Here is a 27,101-nt window from a genome sequence, read left to right on the forward strand (position 1 = left end):
CAGTATAAGTACACTAGTACTTGTACCAGCCTGCAGTAGAAGTACACTAGTACTCGTACCAGCCTGCAGTATAAGTACACTAGTACTCGTACCAGCCTGCAGTATAAGTACACTACCTCCCCTCCAGTGCTGGTGAGGTTCAACCTGAGGCCCGCGGTCCCCGTGGAGCTGCATGAGGAGGCGCGGGTGGAGGATCTGCAGCAGCTGCTGGGCCGACAGCACGGAGTCCAGCCGGAGCTCCTCAGGGTTCTGTTCGCTGGCCGGGAGCTGAGGAGCTGCTCCTCTCTGAGGGTGAGGAGCAGCAGAGACTCACCTCCTCTTCTCTCCTCACCTCCTCTTGTCTCCTCTTCTCTCCTCACCTCCTCTTCTCACCTCCTCATCTCTCCTCATTTCCTCTTATCTCCTCACCTCCTCTTTATCTCCTCTCCTCCTCTTTATCTTCTCTCCTCACCTCCTCTTTATCTCCTCTTCTCCTCCTCCTCTCCTCCTCCTCCCAGGCCTGTGACCTTCCTGAGCAAAGTACCGTCCATGTGGTCCTCCCTCCATCAGGCTCCTCCCTGCTCCTCCTGCAGGAGCGCTTGATTCAGGGAGGGGAGGGTCTGACCAGGCTGGACCTCTGCTCCTCCCGCCTCCTCTCCACCTCCTCTGGCCTGGCCGTCATCCTGGAGGGGGGTGATGGAGGAGGAGGAGCAGGAGGAAGAGGAGGAGGAGGAGGAGCAGCAGGAGGAGGAGGAAGAAGAGGAGCAGCAGCAGCAGGAGGAACAGCAGGAGGAGCAGCAGCAGCAGGAGGAGGAGGAGCAGCAGGAGGAGGAGGAGGAGCAGCAGGAGGAAAAGGAGGAGCAGCAGGAGGAAGAGGAGCAGCAGCAGGAGGAGAAGGAGGAGCAGCAGGAGGAGGAGGAGCAGGAGGAGGAGGAGGAGGAGGAGCAGCAGGAGGAGGAGGAGGAGGAGGAGGAGCAGCAGCAGGAGGAGAAGGAGGAGCAGCAGGAGGAGGAGGAGCAGGAGGAGGAGGAGGAGCAGCAGGAGGAGGAGGAGGAGGAGCAGCAGGAGGAGCAGCAAGAGGAGGAGGAGGAGGAGGAGCAGCAGGAGGAACAGCAGGAGGAGGAGGAGGAGCAGCAGGAGGAGGAGGAGGAGGAGCAGCAGAAGAAACAGCAGCAGGAGGAGGAGGAGGAGCAGCAGGAGGAGGAGGAGGAGGAGGAGCAGCAGGAGGAGCAGCAGCAGGAGGAGGAGCAGAAGGAGGAACAGCAGGAGGAGGAGCAGAAGGAGGAGGAGCAGGAGGAGGAGGAGCAGCAGGAGGCGGAGCAGCAGGAGGAGGAGCAGCAGGAGGAGCAGCAGCAGGAGGAGGAGCAGAAGGAGGAACAGCAGGAGGAACAGCAGGAGGAGGAGCAGCAGGAGGAGGAGCAGCAGGAGGAACAGCAGGAGCAGCAGGAGGAACAGCAGGAGGAGGAGCAGGAGGAGGAGGAGGAGGAGCAGCAGCAGGAGGAGCAGGAGGAGGAGGAGGAGGAGCAGCAGCAGGAGGAGCAGGAGGAAGAGCAGGAGGAACAGCACGAGGCGGAGGAGGAGAGCAGGCAAGAGAGGAGGTGCAGGCTGCAGGTCTGAAAGGTCAGTTAAAGAGTCCACAGTGTCTCCTGTTGTATTAATAGTAATACAGTAGTATACTAGTATACTACTGTATTACTATTACTATTATCCTCCTGCTATTACTATTATTGTATTACTAGTAATACAGTAGTGTTTAAACACTCATGTAGTTTGTCAGTACTCGTATAGTATGTCAGTACTCATGTCCTAGCCCCTTATGAATCAGTGTTAGTACTCTGACTGTGTACTTGTGTGTACAGGTACCTGCAGTACTTTCTTTGTGTACTGTAAGAGCTGTCGGTCGGTCCAACCAGGAAAGATGAGAGTTTGTTGCAGAAGCTGCAGACAAACGACGCTGATGCTCAGCAGGGTGAATATTATTGTATTATATTATATTATGGTATGTATGACGCTCAGCAGGGTGAATATTATTGTATTATATTATATTATGGTATGTATGACGCTCAGCAGGGTGAATATTATTATATTATATTATGGATATTTAACAATGATAAGGATCACGATGATGATGATGATGATGATGATGATGATGAGGCAAGGATGATGAGGATCAAGATGATGATGATGATGACGAGGACCAGGATGAAGGGGATGTATCTGTGTCCTCTCTCAGGGTCCATCCTGCTGGGACGATGTCCTCCTCCCAGGTCGTGTCCATGGCTTGTGTCAATCAGACGGTTGTCACGGCAATGAAGCGGTAAGGGACCGTCAGCGTTCAGTGTGTTGAACGTCAATTCATCCAGTGGCATTCTGGGCGATGTAATGTCTACATTCTGGGTGTTTTTTGCAGGAGTTCTACATGAAGTGTGCGTCCCATCCAACCTCAGAGGATGAAGTCTCTGTGGCCCTGGACCTCATTATGACCAACAGTCGACATGTCCCCTGTATCGCCTGCTGCGACGTCACGTAACAAACACACACACACTGTAACACATTGTGTACACACTGTATAAATTGTAATACACTGTATACACTGTAACACAATGTAGCACACTGTAATACAATGTATAAACTGTAACACACTGTATAGACTGAAACACACTGTATACACTGTAACACACTGTAACACACTGTATACACTGTAGCACACTGTAACACAATGTATAAACTGTAACACACTGTATATACTGTAACACAATGTATACACTGTAACACACTGTATACACTGTAACACAATGTATACACTGTAACACACTGTAATACAATGTATACACTGTAACACACTGTTTACACTGTAATACACAGGTAACACACTGTATACACTGTAACACACTGTATACACTGTACACACTGTAACACACTGTTTACACTGTAACACACTGTTTACACTGTAATACACTGTAACACACTGTATACACTGTAACACACTGTTTACACTGTAACACACTGTTTACACTGTAATACACTGTAACACACTGTTTACACTGTAACACAATGTAACACACTGTACACACTGTAACACACTGTTTACACTGTAACACACTGTATACACTATAACACACTGTATACACTGTAACACACTGTACACACTGTATACACTGTAACACACTGTACACACTAACACACTGTTTACACAGTAACACACTGTTTACACTGTAATGTACTGTAACACACTGTATACACTGTAACACACTGTAATACACTGTAACACACTGTATACACTGTAACACAATGTAACACACTATAATACAATGTATACACTGTAACACACTGTATACACTGTAACACACTGTATACACTGTAATACACTGTTATACACTGTAACACAATGTAACACACTGTATACACTGTAACACACTGTAACACAATGTATACACTGTAACACACTGTGTACACTGTAACACAATGTAACACACTGTAATACAATGTATACACTGTAACACACTGTATACACTGTAATACACTGTAACACACTGTATAGACTGTAACACAATGTAACACACTGTATACACTGTAACACACTGTAACACAATGTATACACTGTAACACACTGTGTACACTGTAACACAATGTAACACACTGTAATACAATGTATACACTGTAACACACTGTATACACTGTAACACACTGTATAGACTGTAACACACTGTAGCACACTGGATACACTGTATACACTGTAACACACTGTATACACTGTAACACACTGTATACACTGTAACACACTGTGTACACTGTAACACAATGTAACACACTGTAATACAATGTATACACTGTAACACACTGTATACAATGTAACACACTGTATACACTGTAACACACTGTAACACAATGTATACACTGTAACACACTGTATACACTGTAACACAACGTAACACACTGTAATACAATGTATACACTGTAACACACTGTATGCACTGTAGTACACTGTAACACACTGTATAGACTGTAACACACTGTATACACTGTAACACACTGTACACACTGTTTACACTATAACACACTGTAACACAATGTATACACTGTAACACACAGACAACATGGTGGTGGTGATGTTTCTAGACAGCATAGAGAAAGACAGCATGGTGGTGATGTTTCTAGACAGCATAGAGAAAGACAACATGGTGGTTATGTTTCTAGACAACATAGAGAAAGACAACATGGTGGTGGTGATGTTTCTAGACAGCATAGAGAAAGCCGTCCAGCAGGCAGGTCAGGCAGGGGTGGAGGGACTAGAGGGGACAGGTGAGGTCAAGCAGGTGGACATGGTCCAGCAGGTGGACATGGTCCAGCAGGTGGACGGGGTCCAGCAGGGGGACATGGTCCAGCAGGTGGACGGTTTAAAGTCCTCTACTGTTCTTAGTACAGTTTATTTCATTTTTGCGTTTTAGTTTGTTTGTTTGTGTCATAACTAAGATGTTTGTTTTAAGTAAAATAAAGGTTTTCTAAAAAATCCATCTCTCTCTCGGTCTCCCCCACAGGGACCTGGTCCTGGTCTTCCAGTGTTCAGAGCGTCATGTGATCTGTCTGGACTGTTTCCATCGTTACTGCCAGACTCGTCTCAGTGAGAGACAGTTTGTTTCTCATCCTGTGATTGGCTACTCGCTGCCGTGTGCTGGTGAGACTCTATGATGTCATAATAACCTGTGACGTGAGAATGTGGTCATAATAACCTGTGATGTTTGTGTGTCCAGCCGGCTGCGTTGACTCTCTTATTAAAGAGTTGCATCATTTCAGGATTTTGGGAGATGATCAGGTGAGTGTTTGTCCCTCCTCCTCCACCAGTGTGACCATTGTAACTATTGTCACCAGTAACACCGGTAACAATGGTACCACCGGTAACAATGAAACACCGGTAACAATGGTAACACTGGTTACAATGGTCACCATGGTAACATCAGAACTAGACCATCATGAGATTAATCTGTGTGATCATCTGCAGATAGAAAGTTGAGCTTTCTATTTCTCTTTTAGCGGCTGGCTAGTTAGCCAGCTAGCCACTGCTTTTCCCTTGTTTCATACTCCAGTTACAGAACACACAAGGTGGAATATATATATATATATATATATATATATATATATATAATGTGATGATTATTATTCATCTTCAGGGCAAAAAGCAGAGCATTCTTTGAGGTTCAGACTGTTCCATCTGAAACCCATGATGCAACTTGTTTCTCAGTATGGGCGGTACCAGCAGTACGGGGCGGAGGAGTGCCTGCTGATGAACGGAGGACTGATGTGTCCGTCACCTGGCTGCGGGGCGGGGCTTATCCCACCTGACGGCATTAGCAGGGTGCAGTGTGACAGACAGCTTGGCTGTGGCTTCGTCTTCTGCAAATACTGCAGAGAGGCATACCATGAGGGGGCGTGTCTCCCTGAACAGGCCCCGCCCACAGCTGACACCTCTCAGGTGAGCTGACCAATCAGATAGCCTCTATGTCCTACATGATATTATAACCTCTATGTCCTACATTATGTTATAACCTCTATATCCTACATGATGTTATAACCTCTATGTCCTACATTATGTTATAACCTCTATGTCCTACATGATGTTATAACCTCTATATCCTACATGATGTTATAACCTCTATGTCCTACATTATGTTATAACCTCTATGTCCTACATGATGTTATAACCTCTATGTCCTACATTACGTTATAACCTCTATGTCCTACATTATTATAACCTCTATGTCCTACATTATGTTATAACCTCTATGTCCTACATGATGTTATAACCTCTATGTCCTACATTACGTTATAACCTCTATGTCCTACATTGTTATAACCTCTATGTCCTACATGATGTTATAACTATGTTCTACATGATGTTATTACCTCTATGTTCTACATGATGTTATTACCTCTATGTCCTACATTGTTATAACCTCTATGTCCTACATGATGTTATAACCTCTATGTCCTACATGATGTTATAACCTCTATGTCCTAAATTACGTTATAACCTCTATGTCCTACATGATGTTATAACTATGTTCTACATTATGTTATAACTATGTCCTACATGATGTTATAACTATGTTCTACATTATGTTATAACTATGTCCTACATGATGTTATAACCTCTATGTCCTACATGATGTTATAACTGTCCTACATGATGTTATAACTATGTCCTACATGGTGTTATAACTATGTCCTACATGATGTTATAACCTCTATGTCCTGCATGATGTTATAACCTCTATATCCTACATGATGTTATAACTATGTCCTACATGATGTTATAACCTCTATGTCCTGCATGATGTTATAACCTATATGTCCTACATGATGTTATAACCTATATGTCCTACATGATGTTATAACTATGTCCTACATGATGTTATAACTATGTCCTCCATGATGTTATAACTGTCCTACATGATGTTATAACTATGTTCTACATGATGTTATAACTATGTCCTACATGATGTTATAACTATGTCCTCCATGATGTTATAACTGTCCTACATGATGTTATAACTATGTTCTACATGATGTTATAACTATGTCCTACATGATGTTATAACTATGTTCTACATGATGTTTTAACCTCTATGTTCTACATGATGTTATAACCTCTATGTCCTACATGATGTTATAACTATATTCTACATAATGTTATAACCTCTATGTCCTACATAATGTTATAACCTCTATGTCCTACATGATGTTATAACCTCTATGTCCTACATGATGTTATAACCTCTATGTCCTACATGATGTTATAACCTCTATGTTTTACATGATGTTATAACCTCTATGTTCTACATGATGTTATAACCTCTATGTCCTACATGATGTTATAACCTCTATGTTTTACATGATGTTATAACCTCTATGTTCTACATGATGTTATAACCTATATGTCCTACATGATGTTATAACCTCTATGTCCTACATGATGTTATAACCTCTATGTCCTACATTAAGGGCTTCTTGGTGGAGCAGGAGGCGTCTCTCAGAGGGAGGTGGGATCAAGCCTCCTTGCTCCTCGTGCAGCAGTCGACTAAACGCTGTCCTCAGTGTTCAGTTCCTGTTGAGAGAGACGGTAATAGTTTACACCTTTTAATATGTTACCATAATGGTTATCTTCTTCCCTTCAATAAAAACTCTTCTCACAGATAACCACAGTATAAATGTAGAGAACAGTTTAGTTAGAACATCTACTGAACTGAAGAACATCTGTTAGTGAAGACACGTTCTACATTCAGACTTGTAGAGAACAGTTTAGTTAGAACATCTACTGAACTGAAGAACATCTGTTAGTGAAGACACGTTCTACATTCAGACTTGTAGAGAACAGTTTAGTTAGAACATCTACTGAACTGAAGAACATCTATTAGTAAAGACAGGTTCTACGTTCAGATAGGGAAGTGGTGTCTCAGTACTGTACGAAGTTTCACACTGTGTTGTCTCCCCCTGCAGGCGGCTGCATGCACATGCGGTGTCCTCTGTGCCGAGCTGAGTGGTGCTGGCTCTGTGGCGTCTCCTGGAACAGAGACTGTATGGGGAACCACTGGTTCGGATAGAACAGACTGAATGGGGAACTAGTGATTTAGATAGAACCAGTGGTTCCAGTGGTTCTTTCCTGCTCAAAGACACTCAGGCAGCTGTGAGGAGCAGCTGGGACTCAAACCACCAACATCTCTTGTCTTCTCTCCAGATGTTTGTTGTCGTGTCTAAAGCATGAATTATCATATCAGAAATATACTATCAGACTAGGAAGTTTTAAGATGAAAATGTTTCCTGTTCATTCTCCGCCTGACAACTAGAGGATGCACAGGTGTACTTCTGAATCAGGTGTGTGTTTAACACAGCGTTGAGTTGTTTGATATATAAAGCAGGTCAGTGAACGCCCCTCCTGTGAATCATTAGTGGAGATTATCTTCTAAACCTGGAAGAATCATAAACAGACTGGTTTCTGTAATAATCCAGAATACTACGGAGGAATCTGATTGGCTGTTTGTGGAGGGAACCAGTGACGATGACTTCCTGTTTGATTAAGACCCGCCCCACTCTGCCTTGGATTGGCCAGTTCTCGTTGCCTTTGTTAGTTGTGCTGGTTAGGTTTGATGCATTTAGGTAACAGTGTAAATATGAAGCCGTCCAGCAGGTGGCGCTCATGTGTCTCTGTCATCCCAAAGGGGGACTGTTGGTTTTATATATTAAAAGTTTACAAAACTATTTTGTTGCTTTCATTCATTCTTCCTGTTTCATGTAAAAAGTCTGTTTTGATCAACCTGAGACCGGGACCTGGACCTGGACCCTCCACCCACTGATAACATGAACCATAAACCTTCAGCAGCCTGGTACACGTCACGTCAGCTGACTTTATGGTGTTGTTTTGAATTCAGACGGATCCAGATCAGCTTAGTCCTTCAGGATCATGCAGTGAAGACCAGGCCATCGTAGCTGAGTTCAGTTCTTCATCCAGGTTCGAGGGCTGAAGATACACAATCTTGAAACAATTCTGAATGATCCAGCAAGTTTCAAGAAGTCTATCTGGGTACAGGAAGTCCATCAAGTCCTCAGAGTCCAACAGACTTCAGGAGGTCCAGCAGGTTTCTGGAAGTCTGGCAGGTTTAAGAAATTCGGACCTGTTAGCTCAACAGAACCAGGATGAAGAGGGGACCCCGGGCCAGTCTGACAGGTCTGCTGAATCCTGGACTGGAGGTGGAGATGACAGGACGCTCCAACACAATCCAGGTGAGTCTGAGCCAGAGCCAGGTCCAGGTCCACACTCAGTCTGAGAGCTTATTTCAGTCAGCTTGGATTCCTAGATGGGTGGAGCTTAACTCATGATAATAAACTTTAAATAACATAGTAAAACAGAAAGATACCACTTCAAACTAAGGCAGCGTATCTTCAGGTCTCAGGGTGTCTTCAGGTCTCAGGGTGTCTTCAGGTCTCAGGATGTCCTCATTTCTTCAGGTCTCAGGGTGTCCTCATGTCTTAGGGTGTCCTCATGTCTTCAGGTCTCAGGGTGTCCTCATGTCTTCAGGTCTCAGGGTGTCCTCATGTCCTCAGGTCTCAGGGTGTCCTCATGTCTTCAGGTCTCAGGGTGTCCTCATGTCTTCAGGTCTCAGGGTGTCCTCATGTTTTCAGGTCTCAGGGTGTCCTCATGTCCTCAGGTATCAGAGTGTCCTCATGTCCTCAGGTCTCAGGGTGTGCTCATGTCTTCAGGTATCAGGGTGTCCTCATGTCTTCAGGTCTCAGGGTGTCCTCATGTCCTCAGGTCTCAGGGTGTCCTCAGGTCTCAGTGTGTCTTCAGGTCTCAGGGTGTCATCATGTCTTCAGGTCTCTGTCTGTCTTCAGGTCTCTGTCTGTCCTCAGGTCTCGGGGTGTCCTCATGTCCTCAGGTCTCAGGGTGTCTTCAGGTCTCAGGGTGTCCTCATGTCCTCAGGTCTCAGGGTGTCCTCATGTCATCAGGTCTCAGGGTGTGCTCAGGTCTCAGGGTGTTTTCAGGTCTCAGGGTGTCCTCAGGTATCAGGGTGTCCTCATGTCTTCAGGTCTCAGGGTGTCCTCATGTCCTCAGGTCTCAGGGTGTATTCAGGTCTCAGGGTGTCCTCATGTCTCCAGGTCTCAGGGTGTCCTCATGTTCTCAGGTCTCAGGGTGTCCTCATGTCTTCAGGTCTCAGGGTGTCCTCATGTCCTCAGGTCTCAGGGTGTATTCAGGTCTCAGGGTGTCCTCAGGTATCAGGGTGTCCTCATGTCTTCAGGTCTCAGGGTGTCCTCATGTCCTCAGGTCTCAGGGTGTCCTCATGTCCTCAGGTCTCAGGGTGTCCTCATGTCTTCAGGTCTCAGGGTGTCCTCAGGTCTCAGGGTGTCCTCGTGTCTTCAGGTCTCAGGGTGTCCTCATGTCCTCAGGTCTCAGGGTGTCCTCATGTCTCAGGGTGTCCTCATGTCTTCAGGTCTCAGGGTGTCCTCATGTCTCCAGGTCTCAGGGTGTCCTCATGTTCTCAGGTCTCAGGGTGTCCTCATGTCTTCAGGTCTCAGGGTGTCCTCATGTCCTCAGGTCTCAGGGTGTCCTCATGTCTCAGGGTGTCCTCATGTCCTCAGGTCTCAGGGTGTCCTCATGTCTTCAGGTCTCAGGGTGTCCTCATGTCCTCAGGTCTCAGGGTGTCCTCAGGGGACCAGGTCCCCCGTATCAACAGCAGTGAAGGCTGCAGCTCGCTGGGCGTCGTTCTCCTGCCACCGCTGGAAGCAGAGAAGAGGAAAACTGAAAGGTGACGCAGACACGGAGTCCATGTGTTATTTCAGATATGGGTTTATTAAAATTATATCATCAATAATTCATGTTCAGGGGTTCAGTTGGAGATGAAGTACAGTGGTCTGGCTGAGGATGACGAAGGTGATGAAGAGCAGAGGGATGAAACTGACGCAACGAATAAAAACCAACTGAATAAAAAACTGCTGAATCACTTTCGACTACTGGCTGCTACCAACCAGGACTCTGACCAGGTAACTCTGACCAGGTAACACTAACCAGGTAACTCTGACCAGGTAACACTGACCAGGTAACTCTGACCAGGCAACACTAACCAGGTAACACTAACCAGGTAACTCTGACCAGGTAACACTAACCAGGTAACACTGACCAGGTAACTCTGACCAGTTAACACTAACCAGGTAACACTAACTAGGTAACACTAACCAGGTAACTCTGACCAGGTAACTCTGACCAGGTAACACTAACCAGGTAACACTAACTAGGTAACACTAACCAGGTAACTCTGACCAGGTAAGACTGACCAGGTAACACTAACCAGGTAGCACTGACCAGGTAGAATCACTGGATCACTTAGTTTTATGTCTGTATTAATAATGTGTGTGTCTTTGTGTGTCTTTTGTCTTTGGTTGTTTTTGTGTGTTGTGTGTCTGTGTGTGTTGTTTTTCTTTGTGTATGTTTTGTCTTTGGTTGTTTTTGTGTGTTGTGTGTCTTTGGTTATCTTTTGTCTTTGTGTGTCTGTGTGTGTTGTGTCTCTTTGTGTGTCTGTGTGTGTTGAGTGTCTGTGTGTCTTTTGTCTTTGGTTGTTTTTGTGTCTTGTGTGTGTCTTTGGTTGTCTTTGTGTATATATTGTCTCTCTGTGTGTGTGTGTTGTGTGTCTTTGGTTGTCTTTGTGTCTGTGTGTGTTATGTGCAGGTGGACCTTGACTTTCTGGATGAGGTGATCTCAGACGGAGCCGATCCAAACAGCTCAGACAGATATGGACAGACCATCCTGCATGAGGTCCACAGTTATGAAGCAGTTACACAACAGAACCAACACTGAATGCATCTTAGCCGCACAACAACAACAATAACTTTAACAACACTCACAGATGCGGTTCTACTGTGAGTGAACCCTGTAAGAGGGTTCCTGAATGCAGTCACAGTTCAAGACCTTTCATCTGAAAGACTTCAGGGTTAGACTTGTGTGATGAAGATGGGAACATGTTGACAACCCGTATGTGTGTGATGGGAACATGTTGACAACACATATGTGTGTGATGGGAACATGTTGACAACACGTATGTGTGTGATGGCAACATATTAAAAACACATATGTGTGTGATGGGAACATGTTGACAACACGTATGTGTGTGATGGCAACATATTAAAAACACATATGTGTGTGATGCAAACATGTTGACAACACATATGTGTGATGGGAACATGTTGACAACACGTATATGTGATGGGAACATATTGACAACACGTATGTGTGTGATGGGAACATGTTGACAACACGTATGTGTGTGATGGGAACATGTTGACAACACGCATGTGTGTGATGGGAACATGTTGACAACACGTATGTGTGTGATGCAAACATGTTGACAACACGTATGTGTGATGGGAACATGTTGACAACACGTATATGTGATGGGAACATGTTGACAACACGTATGTGTGATGGGAACATGTTGACAACACGTATATGTGATGGGAACATGTTGACAACAAGTATGTGTGATGGGAACATGTTGACAACACATATGTGTGATGGGAACATGTTGACAACACATATGTGTGTGATGGGAACATGTTGACAACACGCATGTGTGTGATGGGAACATGTTGACAACACGTATGTGTGTGATGGCAACATATTAAAAACACGTATGTGTGTGATGCAAACATGTTGACAACACGTATATGTGATGGGAACATGTTGACAACACATATGTGTGATGGGAACATGTTGACAACACGTATGTGTGATGGGAACATGTTGACAACACGTATATGTGATGGGAACATGTTGACAACACGTATGTGTGATGGGAACATGTTGACAACACATATGTGTGATGGGAACATGTTGACAACACATATGTGTGATGGGAACATGTTGACAACACGTATATGTGATGGGAACATGTTGACAACACGTATGTGTGTGATGAAAACATGTTGACAACACGTATGTGTGTGATGAAAACATGTTGACAACACGTATGTGTGTGATGAAAACATGTTGACAACACTTATGTGTGTGATGGGAACATGTTGACAACACGTATATGTGATGGGAACATGTTGACAACACGTATGTGTGTGATGAAAACATGTTGACAACACGTATGTGTGTGATGAAAACATGTTGACAACACGTATGTGTGTGATGAAAACATGTTGACAACACTTATGTGTGTGATGGGAACATGTTGACAACACATATGTGTGATGGGAACATGTTGACAACACGTATGTGTGATGGGAACATGTTGACAACACGTATGTGTGTGATGGGAACATGTTGACAACACGTATGTGTGTGTAGATCTCCAGGGCTTGGAGTGTGGATGTCATGCGGTTCTTTTTGGACCGGGGATCAGACCTCCTCCGACCGGATCAGTTTGGAGTCACGGCTCTTCACGTGGCCTCGGCGCTGGACTACCAGGACATGGTTCAGCTCCTGCTAGACCGGAAAGGTCTGTGTGGACTAATCCTGGTACAAAGACAAGAGACTTCAAGGGGTTCCAAGATATCTACTGGTTATCTAGTTTAACTAACAACCAGCTCTTCTTAATGGTCTTACTGGTTATCTAGTTTAACTAACAACCAGCTCTTCTTAATGGTCTTACTGGTTATCTAGTTTAACTAACAACCAGCTCTTCTTAATGGTCTTACTGGTTATCTAGTTTAACTAACAGCCAGCTCCTCTTAATGGTCCTACCTGTAAGTCGAGTTTAGATCAGATTTACGGATCCTGATTGGTGTGCATGTGCGTGTGTGTGTGTGTGTGTGTGTGTGTGTGTCCGTGCGTGTGCGTGCGCGTGCATGTGCGTGCGTGTGTGTGTGTGCGTGTGTGTGTGTGTGTGTGTGCATGTGCGTGTGTGTGCGTGTCCTCAGCTGATCCAGAAGCTCTAACCTTCCTAGACCAGCAGAGTCCTCTTCACTACGCTGCCAAGAACGACGCTGTGAGTTCCATCAGACTGCTGCTACAGACCGGAGCCTCCATCAGCTGCACCGACTACAAGGGAAGAACCCCACTGCAGCTCGCCGCCAACATGGGTACTGACATGAGTACTGACTACTGACACTACTGAGTACTGACTCTACTGAGTACTAACTCTACTGAGTACTGACTCCTGACTCTACTGACTACTGACTCTACTGACTACTGTGTACTGACTACTGACTCTACTGACTCTACTGAGTATTGACTAATGACTCTAGTGACTCTATTGAGTACTGACTCTACTGACTACTGAGTATTGACTCTACTGACTCTACTGAGTACTGACTACTGACTCTACTGAGTACTGACTACTGACTCTACTGACTCTACTGACTACTGAGTATTGACTCTACTGACTACTGACTCTACTGACTCTACTGACTACTGAGTATTGACTCTACTGACTAATGACTCTATTGACTCTACTGACTACTGAGTATTGACTCTACTGACTACTGACTCTACTGACTACTGAGTATTGACTCTACTGACTCTACTGACTATTGAGTATTGACTCTACTGACACTACTGACTCTACTGACTCTACTGACTACTGACTCTACTGACCACTGAGTATTGACTCTACTGACTACTGACTCTACTGACTCTACTGACTACTGAGTATTGACTCTACTGACTAATGACTCTACTGACTCTACTGACTACTGAGTATTGACTCTATTGACTACTGACTACTGACTACTGAGTATTGACTCTACTGACTCTACTGACTCTACTGACTACTGAGTATTGACTCTACTGACACTACTGACTCTACTGAGTACTGACTACTGACTCTACTGACTACTGAGTATCGATTCTACTGACTCTACTTCCAGCTTGCAGAGCAGTCTACTGACATGAGTACTGTGTGTGATACTTGCAGTACTGACATGAGTACTGTGTGGTACTTACAGAGCAGTCTACTGACATGAGTACTGTGTGTGGTACTTGCAGTACTGACATGAGTACTGTGTGGTACTTGCAGTACTGACATGAGTACTGTGTGTGGTACTTGCAGAGCAGTCTACTGACATGAGTACTGTGTGGTACTTGCAGTTCTGACATGAGTACTGTGTGGTACTTGCAGAGCAGTCTACTGACATGAGTACTGTGTGGTACTTGCAGAGCAGTCTACTGACATGAGTACTGTGTGGTACTTGCAGTACTGACATGCGTACTGTGTGGTACTTGCAGAGCAGTCTACTGACATGCGTACTGTGTGGTACTTGCAGAGCAGTCTACTGACATGAGTACTGTGTGGTACTTGCAGTACTGACATGAGTACTGTGTAATACTTGCAGTACTGACATGAGTACTGTGTGGTACTTGCAGAGCAGTCTACTGACATGAGTACTGTGTGGTACTTGCAGTACTGACATGCGTACGGTGTGGTACTTGCAGAGCAGTCTACTGACATGAGTACTGTGTGGTACTTGCAGTACTGACATGCGTACTGTGTGATACTTGCAGTACTGACATGCGTACTGTGTGGTACTTGCAGAGCGCAGTGAAGCAGCCCGGGTGCTGTTGGAGCTCGGTGCGGAGGCGGGGAAGATGGACTCTGACGGACAGCTCTGTATAACTGCTCTTATTGGTCGGATGAGTCCAGTGGTAAAGATATGTCAGAATCAAAAAGTCCAACTATTTCATACTGTTGTTTCTCTATTTCCTTGATGACATCACATTGTAAATTAGATCATGTACTTGTCTGTGGTGTTCAGGCCCTGCTGGCGCTCAGTCAGTTCCATGTGACTGACAAAATGACCCGACAGCAGTACTACTACCTGAACCTGCTGGAACCGGAAACACATCCAGCTGAGACCCACCTGCAAGGTAACACTGCTACTACTGCTGTTGTAGTACAACCACAGTACTGCGGTACAACCACAGGGGTACTACAGTACCCCTGTGGTTGTACTACAGTACCCCTGTGGTTGTACTACAGTACCCCTGTGGTTGTACTGCAGTACTGTGGTTGTACTGCAGTACACCTGTGGTTGTACTACAGTACTCCTGTGGTTGTACTGCAGTACTGTGGTTGTACTGCAGTACCCCTGTGGTTGTACTACAGTACTCCTGTGGTTGTACTGCAGTACTGTGGTTGTACTGCAGTACTCCTGTGGTTGTACTGCAGTACACCTGTGGTTGTACTACAGTACTCCTGTGGTTGTTATGCAGTACACCTGTGGTTGTACTACAGTACTCCTGTGGTTGTTATGCAGTACACCTGTGGTTGTACTACAGTACTCCTGTTGTTGTTATGCAGTACACCGGTGCAGTACTCCTACTAGTGAAACCTGCTGGAACTGAAACCACTTCTCAAATCAGAAACCCACAAAATGATAACACTGCACTACCTCTGCAATATTACGGACAATACTACTATCATAGTGTTACAGACAATACTACTATCGTAGTGTTACAGACAATACTAGGACCCATGATGCAGTGCTGTCTCACACACCTTCCTGTTTTGTTGTGTTTTGTAGAAGCAGCCATCGGTGAGCCGACGTCTCCAGTGAGTTCACTTCCCTGTAGTCTAACTGTATATATATATATATATTAAGGCTGGGCAAAGTTGAAAAAAATTAACTGATTAATCGCATGATTCTTAATCACGATTAATCGTATTATGCGCCAAATACAATAATGAAGTAAAAACTAGTGTAATATAATGTTATCAGAACAATGTAACACTCTGGAGCAACAGCAAGTTAACAACAGTATATACATCTAAAATATGCTAGGGAAGAAAAAAAAAGATGTTTTAATGCTTCTATATGACTGGTCATTCAATTAAATGTTGTATTTATTTTCAGATGTTATAGACTATTTTATTCTAATGTAAAACAGCTTAATATCATGCTGAAGAAGAAACATTTGTCTTTTATCAGGAAACAATATAAACAGTCTGTTCAGTAATAAGGGTCCCTGTGAGGGACAAGCCCCTCCTTCCTTTGTCATGTTCAGTAGTAAGGGTCCCTGTGAGGGACAAACCACTCCTTCAAGCAATCAGTGCTTTTGATCTTGTTCAGTTCAGTTTTTCTTACTCAGAGAGAAAAGTCCAGTCTGTGTTGTCTTGAACAAGAGCATGAAGTCTGGTTGGATGAGTTGGAGATGTGAAGGACAGCTGACAGGTATCTCAGCGGCGGCTTTGTACGATTAATGTTCACTCTGGATTAATGTTCATCTGCAGCGCTCTGTGAGGAGCAGCGGCTCGCGGCAGCACCCGCTGCTCGCTGAGGACAGAAACTACAGAACAATGCGTGCTTTACCGTCAGTCTGTTGGCAACAAGCCGGTCCTGAGGCTGCGGAAGTGTGCGTGCATACGTAAATCGCCTTCAAAGTAAAAGCAGTGCCGTTATATTGCATTCATGGCTTATGTATTTCTCTTTCTTTTTTGATTGGCCTCACGCGGGCTGGACTGTGAGAGCCGTAAGATGCCCAGGTCTGAACTACGCCATCTGGGAGAGATTTAGTGTGATTGAGTGCAGCGCCTGTGTGCGGCAGCATCAAGCCCCTCTCATGCAACAAATAATAAACGAGTTAACGCATGATCAAATAATTAACACCGTTAATAGTTTGCTGCGTTAACGCGTTTTTAACACCCAGCCCTCTCTCTCTCTCTCTCTCTCTCTCTCTCATGTCTTACCTGGCTCTCTTGTCTCTCAGCTGGAGGTGGTGGTGCATCATGGGAAACTGGACCTCATCATGAATCCAGTGTTTCTTAAACTGATCCAGGTCAAATGGAAACTGTACGGCAGGTAAATGTCATTGGTCTCAGGTTCAAGTTCACTGCTCTACCTGTCTCTCTCAACCTGTCTGTCTGTCCATCTGTCTACCAGGTTAGGGGCGTGGCTTCTTCTCATCCTCAACTTCCTGTTCAACGTCTCGTGGACAACAGTTGCCATCTCCATCTCTGCATACCGAGATTCATCTCGCTACATCCTCCCCCAGGTGACCTGTCTGTCTGTCTCTCTCTCTCTCTCTCTGTCTGTCTGTCTGTCTGTCTGTCTGTCTGTCTGTCTGTCTGTCTGTCTGTCTGTCTGTCTCTCTGTCTGTCTGTCTGTCTGTCTGTCTGTCTGTCTCTCCACCTGTCTGTCTGTCTGTCTGTCTGTCTGTCTGCCTGTTTGTACTTGTCTCCACCTGTCAGCCTGTCTGTCTCTCCACCTGTCTATCTCCACTTGTCGCCACCTGTCTGTCTGTACTTGTCTCCATCTGTCTGTCTGTACTTGTCTCCACCTGTCTGTCTGTACTTGTCTCCTGCACCTGTCTGTACTTGTCTCCAGCTGTCTGTCTGTTTGTCTGTACTTGTCTCCACCTGTCTGTCTGTCTGTCTATACTTGTCTCCTGCACCTGTCTGTCTGTACTTGTCTCCACCTGTCTGTCTGTACCTGTCTGTCTGTACTTGTCTCCACCTGTCTGTCTGTACTTGTCTCCTGCACCTGTCTGTCTGTACTTGTCTCCTGCACCTGTCTGTACTTGTCTCCAGCTGTCTGTCTGTACTTGTCTCCAGCTGTCTGTCTGTCTGTACTTGTCTCCAACCTGTATGTCTGTCTGTACTTGTCTCCAGCTGTCTGTCTGTACTTACTTGTCTCCACCTGTCTGTCTGTACTTGTCTCCATCTGTCTGTCTGTACTTGTCTCCACCTGTCTGTCTGTACTTGTCTCCTGCACCTGTCTGTACTTGTCTCCAGCTGTCTGTCTGTTTGTCTTTACTAGTCTCCACCTGTCTGTCTGTCTGTCTGTACTTGTCTCCTACACCTGTCTGTCTGTACTTGTCTCCACCTGTCTGTCTGTACCTGTCTGTCTGTACTTGTCTCCTGTACCTGTCTGTCTGTACTTGTCTCCAGTTGTCTGTCTGTATCTGTACCCGTCTCTCTGTCTCAGGACTGGTGGCGGGTCTGTTTGTCTGTACTTGTCTCCACCTGTCTGTCTGTCTGTCTGTCTGTCTGTCTGTCTGTCTGTACTTGTCTCCAGCTGCCTGTCTGTCTGTACTTGTCTCCACCTGTCTGTCTATACTTGTCTCCTGCACCTGTCTGTCTGTCCTTGTCTCCGCCTGTCTGTCTGTACTTGTCTCCACCTGTCTGTCTGTACTTGTCTCCATCTGTCTGTCTCTACTTGTCTCCACCTGTCTGTCTGTACTTGTCTCCTGCACCTGTCTGTACTTGTCTCCAGCTGTCTGTCTGTTTGTCTGTACTTGTCTCCACCTGTCTGTCTGTCTGTACTTGTCTCCTGCACCTGTCTGTCTGTACTTGTCTCCACCTGTCTGTCTGTACCTGTCTGTCTGTACTTGTCTCCACCTGTCTGTCTGTACTTGTCTCCTGCACCTGTCTGTACTTGTCTCCAGCTGTCTGTCTGTACTTGTCTCCAGCTGTCTGTCTGTACTTGTCTCCACCTGTCTGTCTGTACTTGTCTCCTGCACCTGTCTGTCTGTACTTGTCTCCACCTGTCTGTCTGCACATGTCTGTCTGTACTTGTCTCCACCTGTCTGTCTGTACTTGTCTCCTGCACCTGTCTGTACTTGTCTCCAGCTGTCTGTCTGTACTTGTCTCCTGCACCTGTCTGTACTTGTCTCCAGCTGTCTGTCTGTACTTGTCTCCAGCTGTCTGTCTGTTTGTCTTTACTAGTCTCCACCTGTTTGTCTGTCTGTCTGTCTGTACTTGTCTCCAGCTGCCTGTCTGTCTGTCCTTGTCTCCACCTGTCTGTCTGTACTTGTCTCCTGCACCTGTCTGTCTGTACTTGTCTCCATCTGTCTGTCTGTACTTGTCTCCACCTGTCTGTCTGTACTTGTCTCCACCTGTCTGTCTGTACTTGTCTCCATCTGTCTGTCTGTACTTGTCTCCACCTGTCTGTCTGTACTTGTCTCCTGCACCTGTCTGTACTTGTCTCCAGCTGTCTGTCTGTTTGTCTGTACTTGTCTCCACCTGACTGTCTGTCTGTCTATACTTGTCTCCTGCACCTGTCTGTCTGTACTTGTCTCCACCTGTCTGTCTGTACCTGTCTGTCTGTACTTGTCTCCACCTGTCTGTCTGTACTTGTCTCCTGCACCTGTCTGTCTGTACTTGTCTCCTGCACCTGTCTGTACTTGTCTCCAGCTGTCTGTCTGTACTTGTCTCCAACCTGTATGTCTGTCTGTACTTGTCTCCAGCTGTCTGTCTGTCTGTACTTACTTGTCTTCACCTGTCTGTCTGTACTTGTCACCATCTGTCTGTCTGTACTTGTCTCCACCTGTCTGTCTGTACTTGTCTCCTGCACCTGTCTGTACTTGTCTCCAGCTGTCTGTCTGTTTGTCTTTACTAGTCTCCACCTGTCTGTTTGTCTGTCTGTCTGTCTGTACTTGTCTCCAGCTGCCTGTCTGTCTGTCCTTGTCTCCGCCTGTCTGTCTGTACTTGTCTCCACCTGTCTGTCTGTACTTGTCTCCATCTGTCTGTCTCTACTTGTCTCCACCTGTCTGTCTGTACTTGTCTCCTGCACCTGTCTGTACTTGTCTCCAGCTGTCTGTCTGTTTGTCTGTACTTGTCTCCACCTGTCTGTCTGTCTGTACTTGTCTCCTGCACCTGTCTGTCTGTACTTGTCTCCACCTGTCTGTCTGTACCTGTCTGTCTGTACTTGTCTCCACCTGTCTGTCTGTACTTGTCTCCTGCACCTGTCTGTACTTGTCTCCAGCTGTCTGTCTGTACTTGTCTCCACCTGTCTGTCTGTACTTGTCTCCTGCACCTGTCTGTCTGTACTTGTCTCCACCTGTCTGTCTGCACATGTCTGTCTGTACTTGTCTCCACCTGTCTGTCTGTACTTGTCTCCTGCACCTGTCTGTACTTGTCTCCAGCTGTCTGTCTGTACTTGTCTCCTGCACCTGTCTGTACTTGTCTCCAGCTGTCTGTCTGTACTTATCTCCTGCACCTGTCTGTACTTGTCTCCAGCTGTCTGTCTGTTTGTCTTTACTAGTCTCCACCTGTTTGTCTGTCTGTCTGTCTGTACTTGTCTCCAGCTGCCTGTCTGTCTGTCCTTGTCTCCACCTGTCTGTCTGTACTTGTCTCCTGCACCTGTCTGTCTGTACTTGTCTCCATCTGTCTGTCTGTACTTGTCTCCACCTGTCTGTCTGTACTTGTCTCCACCTGTCTGTCTGTACTTGTCTCCATCTGTCTGTCTGTACTTGTCTCCAGCTGTCTGTCTGTACTTGTCTCCTGCACCTGTCTGTACTTGTCTCCAGCTGTCTGTCTGTTTGTCTGTACTTGTCTCCACCTGACTGTCTGTCTTTCTATACTTGTCTCCTGCACCTGTCTGTCTGTACTTGTCTCCACCTGTCTGTCTGTACCTGTCTGTCTGTGCTTGTCTCCACCTGTCTGTCTGCACTTGTCTCCTGCACCTGTCTGTCTGTACTTGTCTCCTGCACCTGTCTGTACTTGTCTCCAGCTGTCTGTCTGTACTTGTCTCCAACCTGTATGTCTGTCTGTACTTGTCTCCAGCTGTCTGTCTGTCTGTACTCACTTGTCTTCACCTGTCTGTCTGTACTTGTCTCCATCTGTCTGTCTGTACTTGTCTCCACCTGTCTGTCTGTACTTGTCTCCTGCACCTGTCTGTACTTGTCTCCAGCTGTCTGTCTGTTTGTCTTTACTAGTCTCCACCTGTCTGTCTGTCTGTCTGTCTGTACTTGTCTCCTACACCTGTCTGTCTGTACTTGTCTCCACCTGTCTGTCTGTACCTGTCTGTACTTGTCTCCTGTACCTGTCTGTCTGTACTTGTCTCCAGTTGTCTGTCTGTACCTGTACCCGTCTCTCTGTCTCAGGACTGGTGGCGGGTCTGTTTGTCTGTACTTGTCTCCACCTGTCTGTCTGTCTGTCTGTCTGTCTGTCTGTACTTGTCTGCAGCTGCCTGTCTGTCTGTACTTGTCTCCACCTGTCTGTCTATACTTGTCTCCTGCACCTGTCTGTCTGTACTTGTCTCCACCTGTCTGTCTGTACCTGTCTGTCTGTACTTGTCTCCACCTGTCTGTCTGTACTTGTCTCCACCTGTCTGTCTGGACTTGTCTCCTGCACCTGTCTGTCTGTACTTGTCTCCTGCACCTGTCTGTACTTGTCTCCAGCTGTCTGTCTGTCTGTCTGTCTGTCTGTCTGTACTTGTCTCCTGCACCTGTCTGTACTTGTCTCCAGCTGTCTGTCTGTTTGTCTTTACTAGTCTCCACCTGTCTGTCTGTCTGTCTGTACTTGTCTCCAGCTGCCTGTCTGTCTGTCCTTGTCTCCACCTGTCTGTCTGTACTTGTCTCCACCTGTCTGTCTATACTTGTCTCCACCTGTCTGTCTGTACTTGTCTCCTGCACCTGTCTGTACTTGTCTCCAGCTGTCTGTCTGTTTGTCTGTACTTGTCTCCACCTGTCTGTCTGTCTGTACTTGTCTCCTGCACCTGTCTGTCTGTACTTGTCTCCTGCACCTGTCTGTACTTGTCTCCAGCTGTCTGTCTGTACTTGTCTCCACCTGTCTGTCTGTACCTGTCTGTCTGTACTTGTCTCCACCTGTCTGTCTGCACCTGTCTGTCTGTACTTGTCTCCACCTGTCTGTCTGTACTTGTCTCCTGCACCTGTCTGTACTTGTCTCCAGCTGTCTGTCTGTACTTGTCTCCTGCACCTGTCTGTCTGTACTTGTCTCCTGCACCTGTCTGTCTGTACTTGTCTCCACCTGTCTGTCTGCACATGTCTGTCTGTACTTGTCTCCACCTGTCTGTCTGTACTTGTCTCCTGCACCTGTCTGTACTTGTCTCCAGCTGTCTGTCTGTACTTGTCTCCAGCTGTCTGTCTGTCTGTCTGTACTTGTCTCCTGCACCTGTCTGTACTTGTCTCCAGCTGTCTGTCTGTTTGTCTTTACTAGTCTCCACCTGTTTGTCTGTCTGTCTGTCTGTACTTGTCTCCAGCTGCCTGTCTGTCTGTCCTTGTCTCCACCTGTCTGTCTGTACTTGTCTCCTGCACCTGTCTGTCTGTACTTGTCTCCATCTGTCTGTCTGTACTTGTCTCCACCTGTCTGTCTGTACTTACTTGTCTCCACCTGTCTGTCTGTACTTGTCTCCACCTGTCTGTCTGTACTTGTTTCCATCTGTCTGTCTGTTTGTCTGTACTTGTCTCCACCTGTCTGTCTGTCTGTACTTGTCTCCTGCACCTGTCTGTCTGTACTTGTCTCCACCTGTCTGTCTGTACCTGTCTGTCTGTACTTGTCTCCACCTGTCTGTCTGTACTTGTCTCCTGCACCTGTCTGTCTGTACTCGTCTCCACCTGTGTGTCTGCACCTGTCTGTCTGTACTTGTCTCCACCTGTCTGTCTGTACTTGTCTCCTGCACCTGTCTGTCTGTACTTGTCTCCACCTGTCTGTCTGTACTTACTTGTCTCCACCTGTCTGTCTGTACTTGTCTCCATCTGTTTGTACTTGTCTCCACCTGTCTGTTTGTACTTGTCTCCTGCACCTGTCTGTACTTGTCTCCAGCTGTCTGTCTGTTTGTCTTTACTTGTCTCCTACACCTGTCTGTATGTACTTGTCTCCTGTACCTGTCTGTCTGTACCTGTCTGTCTGTACTTGTCTCCTGTACCTGTCTGTCTGTACTTGTCTCCAGTTGTCTGTCTGTACCTGTACCCGTCTCTCTGTCTCAGGACTGGTGGCGGGTCCTCCTCGTGGTCCTGGCCCTGCTGTTGACCCTGGAGGAGGTGCTGAGGGAGATCCAGGACATCCTGCGGTCAAGGAGGAAGCTCCGCCTCTGGCGACGGTGGGCGGAGCTTCGTCTCCAAGACGATCTGAGCTGCTCACATCCCATGTGGCCTCAGGTACAAAAGAAAGGTCAAAGTTCAGCTTTAGTTTGGTCCAGTGTGTTAAAAACATCCGGTGTAATAATCATAATAATAATGTGTATGTGTGCTTGTGCGTGTGCTTGAAGGAAAGAGTGTTCCTTATGGATCAGAACAAACAGATTCACAGGATGAGAGGAAGCTACAGTCAGGATCTGTGGTAATACACACACACACACACACACACACACACACACACACACACACACACACACACACACACATCATTTGTGCTTTTCAAACGTCATTTATTGTTAAAAAAACTGAAACATGAAATAAGTAATATGTATGAATCATTCATGTTCCCGTGTCAGGAACGTGTTTGAATGTTATACAAACAGAAACATTGAAGAGTAACATGTATGAATCATTCATGTTCCCGTGTCAGGAACGTGTTTGATTGTTATACAAACAGAAACATTGAAGAGTAACATGTATGAATCATTCATGTTCCCGTGTCAGGAACGTGTTTGATTGTTATACAAACAGAAACATTGAAGAGTAACATGTATGAATCATTCATGTTCCCGTGTCAGGAACGTGTTTGAATGTTATAGAAACAGAAACATTGAAGAAGTAACATGTATGAATCATTCATGTTCCCGTGTCAGGAACGTGTTTGATTGTTATACAAACAGAAACATTGAAGAGTAACATGTATGAATCATTCATGCTCCCGTGTCAGGAACGTGTTTGATTGTTATACAAACAGAAACATTGAAGAGTAACATGTATGAATCATTCATGCTCCCGTGTCAGGAACGTGTTTGATTGTTATACAAACAGAAATATTGAAGAAGTAATATGTATGTGTTCCCTCAGCGCCAAAGACACCAGCACACTGGCCGGACGGTTCAGAAAGACTTTGAGTCCTGCCTCTGCTCTCCTCTCCCTCCCTGTTCAGCTTTATATAGGGACAAGACACAAATTACCTAAACGCTTTCAGCTGAAGCCAATTGGGCCTCTTCCCAGCATTTGCAGCTGAGCTTAACCACACCCCTGCCACCACAGTATGAATCATTCATGTTCCCGTCTCAGGAGCATGTTTGATTGTTAAATAAACAGAAACATGAAAGAAGTAACGTGTATGACTGATTCATGTTCCCGTGTCAGGAACGTGTTTGATTGGCTGGTCTACTCTCTGCTGACGGTGTCCTTCAGCGTCCACATGGCCGACGTGCTTCATCCGTCCGTCTGTCTTCACACCAGCAGCCTGCGTCTGTTCTCCGTCACAGTCGTCTTCCTGTGGCTGCGACTGATGAAGCACGTCAGAGCCTTCAGGTACTCACTCACTCTCACTATCACTAACTCTCTCTCTCTTTCTCACTCATTCACTCTCTCTCTCACTCTCTCACCCAATCTATTACTCACTCTCACTCTCTCTCTCTCACTCTCTCGCCCATCCCCTCTTTGCCAGCTCTCTTAGTGTAACCCTGTTCAACAGGGTGTGAAGGCATCAGGGCCTCTAGACCCCTTCAGTGATCCATTTCCGGTTTTATTCACTCAGTGAGCCAAACAGTACTTATGTACTGTGTGTGTGTGTGTGTGTGTGTGTGTGTGTGTGTGTGTGTGTGTGTGTGTGTGTGTGTGTGTGCAGGTTGATGGGTCCGTTCATTGTAATGTTAGGAAACATCATCGGGGACGTGATGCGTTTCCTGTTCCTCTACGCTGAGATCTTCATCCCCTACGCCTGCAGCTTCTGGATCATATTCGGAGGTTTTTGTATTAACTTTGTTACTGATACGGCAACATTATTAACATTATTACTGATACAATGACATTGTTACTGATACAACAACATTATTAACATTATTACTAATACAATAACATTATTAACATTATTACTGATACAATGCAATGATTAACATTATTACTAATACAATAACATTATTAACATTATTACTGATACAAAAACATTAACATTATTACTGATACAATAACATTATTACTAATACAACAACATTATTAACATTATTACCGATACAATAACATTGTTAACATTATTACTGATACGATAACATTGTTACTGATACAATAACATTATTAACATTATTACTAATACATTGACATCATTAAGAGTGTTCCCATGGTAAATGGACCGATTGATTAATGGACTCATTGATAAAATGGACTAATTGATTAGTCTCTCCAGGCTCCTCCTCAGTTCCCAGCATGCAGTCTGTCTCCGGCTTGCTGTTCAGTCTGTACCGCATCACTCTGGTGGACGAGTATGAGTATGCTGCCATGGCAACAGTGGACCCTGTTATGGCTCCTCTACTTTGTGGGACGTTTCTGGCTGCGTCCTCCATCCTGTGTGTCAACCTGTTAGTAGCCCTGCTCACGGACACCTTCCAGAGGTCAGTGGCATCGCATGTCTGTCCTCACCTGGTCAGTCTTTCAAAGGTCGTTCTTTACCTGATCTGTCTTTACCTGGGATGTCTTTACCTGGTATGTCTTTACCTGGTCTGTCTTTACCTGGTCTGTCTTTACCAGATCTGTCTTTACCTGGTATGTTTTTACCTAGTCTGTCTTTACCTGGTCTGTCTTTACCTGGTCTGTATTTCAATGGTCTGTCTTTACCTGGTGTGTCCTCACCTGGCCTGTCTTTACCTGGTCTGTCTTTACCTGGTATGTCTTTACCTGGTCTGTCTTTATCTGGCCTGTCTTTACCTCGTATGCATTTAACTGATCTGTCTTTACCTCGTCTGTCTTTACTTGGTATGTCTTTACCTGGTCTGTCTTTACCTGGTATGTCCTCACCTGGCCTGTCTTTACCTGGTCTTTCTTTACCTGGTCTGTCTTTCAATGGTCTGTCTTTACCTGGTATGCCTTTACTTGGTCTGTCTTTACCTGGTCTGTCTTTACCTGGTATGTCTTTACCTGGTCTGTCTTTACCTGGTCTGTCTTTACCTGGTATGTCTTTACCTGGTCTGTCTTTACCTGGTATGTCTTTACCTGGTATGTCTTTACCTGGTATGTCCTCACCTAGTCTGTCTTTACCTGGTCTGTCTTTACCTGGTCTGTCTTTACCTGGTAATGTCTTTACCTGGTATGTCTTTACCTGGTGTGTCTTTCAATGGTCTGTCTTTCAATGGTCTGTCCTCACCTGGTCTGTCCTCACCTGGTCTGTCTTTGCCTGGTCTGTCTTTACCTGGTCTGTCTTTCAATGGTCTGGCTTTGCCTGGTCTGGCTTTACCTGGTCTGTCTTTGCCTGGTCTGTCTTTACCTCGTATGTCTTTACCTGATCTGTCTTTCCTTGGTATGTCTTTACCTGGTACGTCTTCACCTGGCTTGTCTTTACCTGGTCTGTCTTTACCTGGTCTGTCTTGTAATGGTCTGTCCTCACCTGGTATGTCCTCACCTGGCCTGTCTTTACCTGGTCTGTCTTTGCCTGGTCTGTCTTTCAATGGTCTGTCTTTACCCGGTATGTCTTTACCTGGTATTTCTTTACTTGGTATGTCTTTCAATGGTCTGTCTTTACCTGGTCTGTCTTTAGCTGGTCTGTCTTTACCCGGTATGTCTTTACCTGGTATGTCCTCACCTAGTCTGTCTTTACCTGGTCTGTCTTTACCTGGTCTGTCTTTCAATGGTCTGTCTTTACCTGGTCTGTCTTTACCTGGTAATGTCTTTACCTGGTATGTCTTTACCTGGTGTGTCTGTCAATGGTCTGTCTTTCAATGGTCTGTCTTTACCTGGCAATGTCTTTACCTGGCAATGTCTTTACCTGGTATGTCTTTACCTGTTGTGTCTTTCAATGGTCTGTCCTCACCTGGTCTGT

The 27,101-nt window shown here is 45.7% G+C and overlaps 1 protein-coding gene across 1 annotated transcript in view; it reads left to right on the forward strand.

Moving 5' to 3' along the window:
- The window catches only part of prkn (parkin RBR E3 ubiquitin protein ligase), a 9,979-nt gene extending 1,747 nt beyond the window's left edge, over positions 1-8,232 (forward strand). The window contains exons 2-12 of the mRNA XM_079229399.1: positions 128-291; positions 498-656; positions 1,512-1,599; positions 1,839-1,948; positions 2,213-2,296; positions 2,390-2,505; positions 4,518-4,654; positions 4,731-4,792; positions 5,219-5,449; positions 6,979-7,096; positions 7,474-8,232. Coding sequence (XP_079085525.1) covers positions 128-291; positions 498-656; positions 1,512-1,599; positions 1,839-1,948; positions 2,213-2,296; positions 2,390-2,505; positions 4,518-4,654; positions 4,731-4,792; positions 5,219-5,449; positions 6,979-7,096; positions 7,474-7,577 — 1,373 coding nt within the window. The 3' untranslated portion in view covers positions 7,578-8,232. The remainder of the gene's footprint in view (positions 1-127; positions 292-497; positions 657-1,511; positions 1,600-1,838; positions 1,949-2,212; positions 2,297-2,389; positions 2,506-4,517; positions 4,655-4,730; positions 4,793-5,218; positions 5,450-6,978; positions 7,097-7,473) is intronic.
- Positions 8,233-27,101: the final 18,869 nt, after the last annotated feature.

This window comes from Taurulus bubalis (assembly GCF_910589615.1).
Source record: "Taurulus bubalis genome assembly, chromosome: 14".
NCBI classification, from domain to species: Eukaryota; Metazoa; Chordata; class Actinopteri; order Perciformes; family Cottidae; genus Taurulus; species Taurulus bubalis.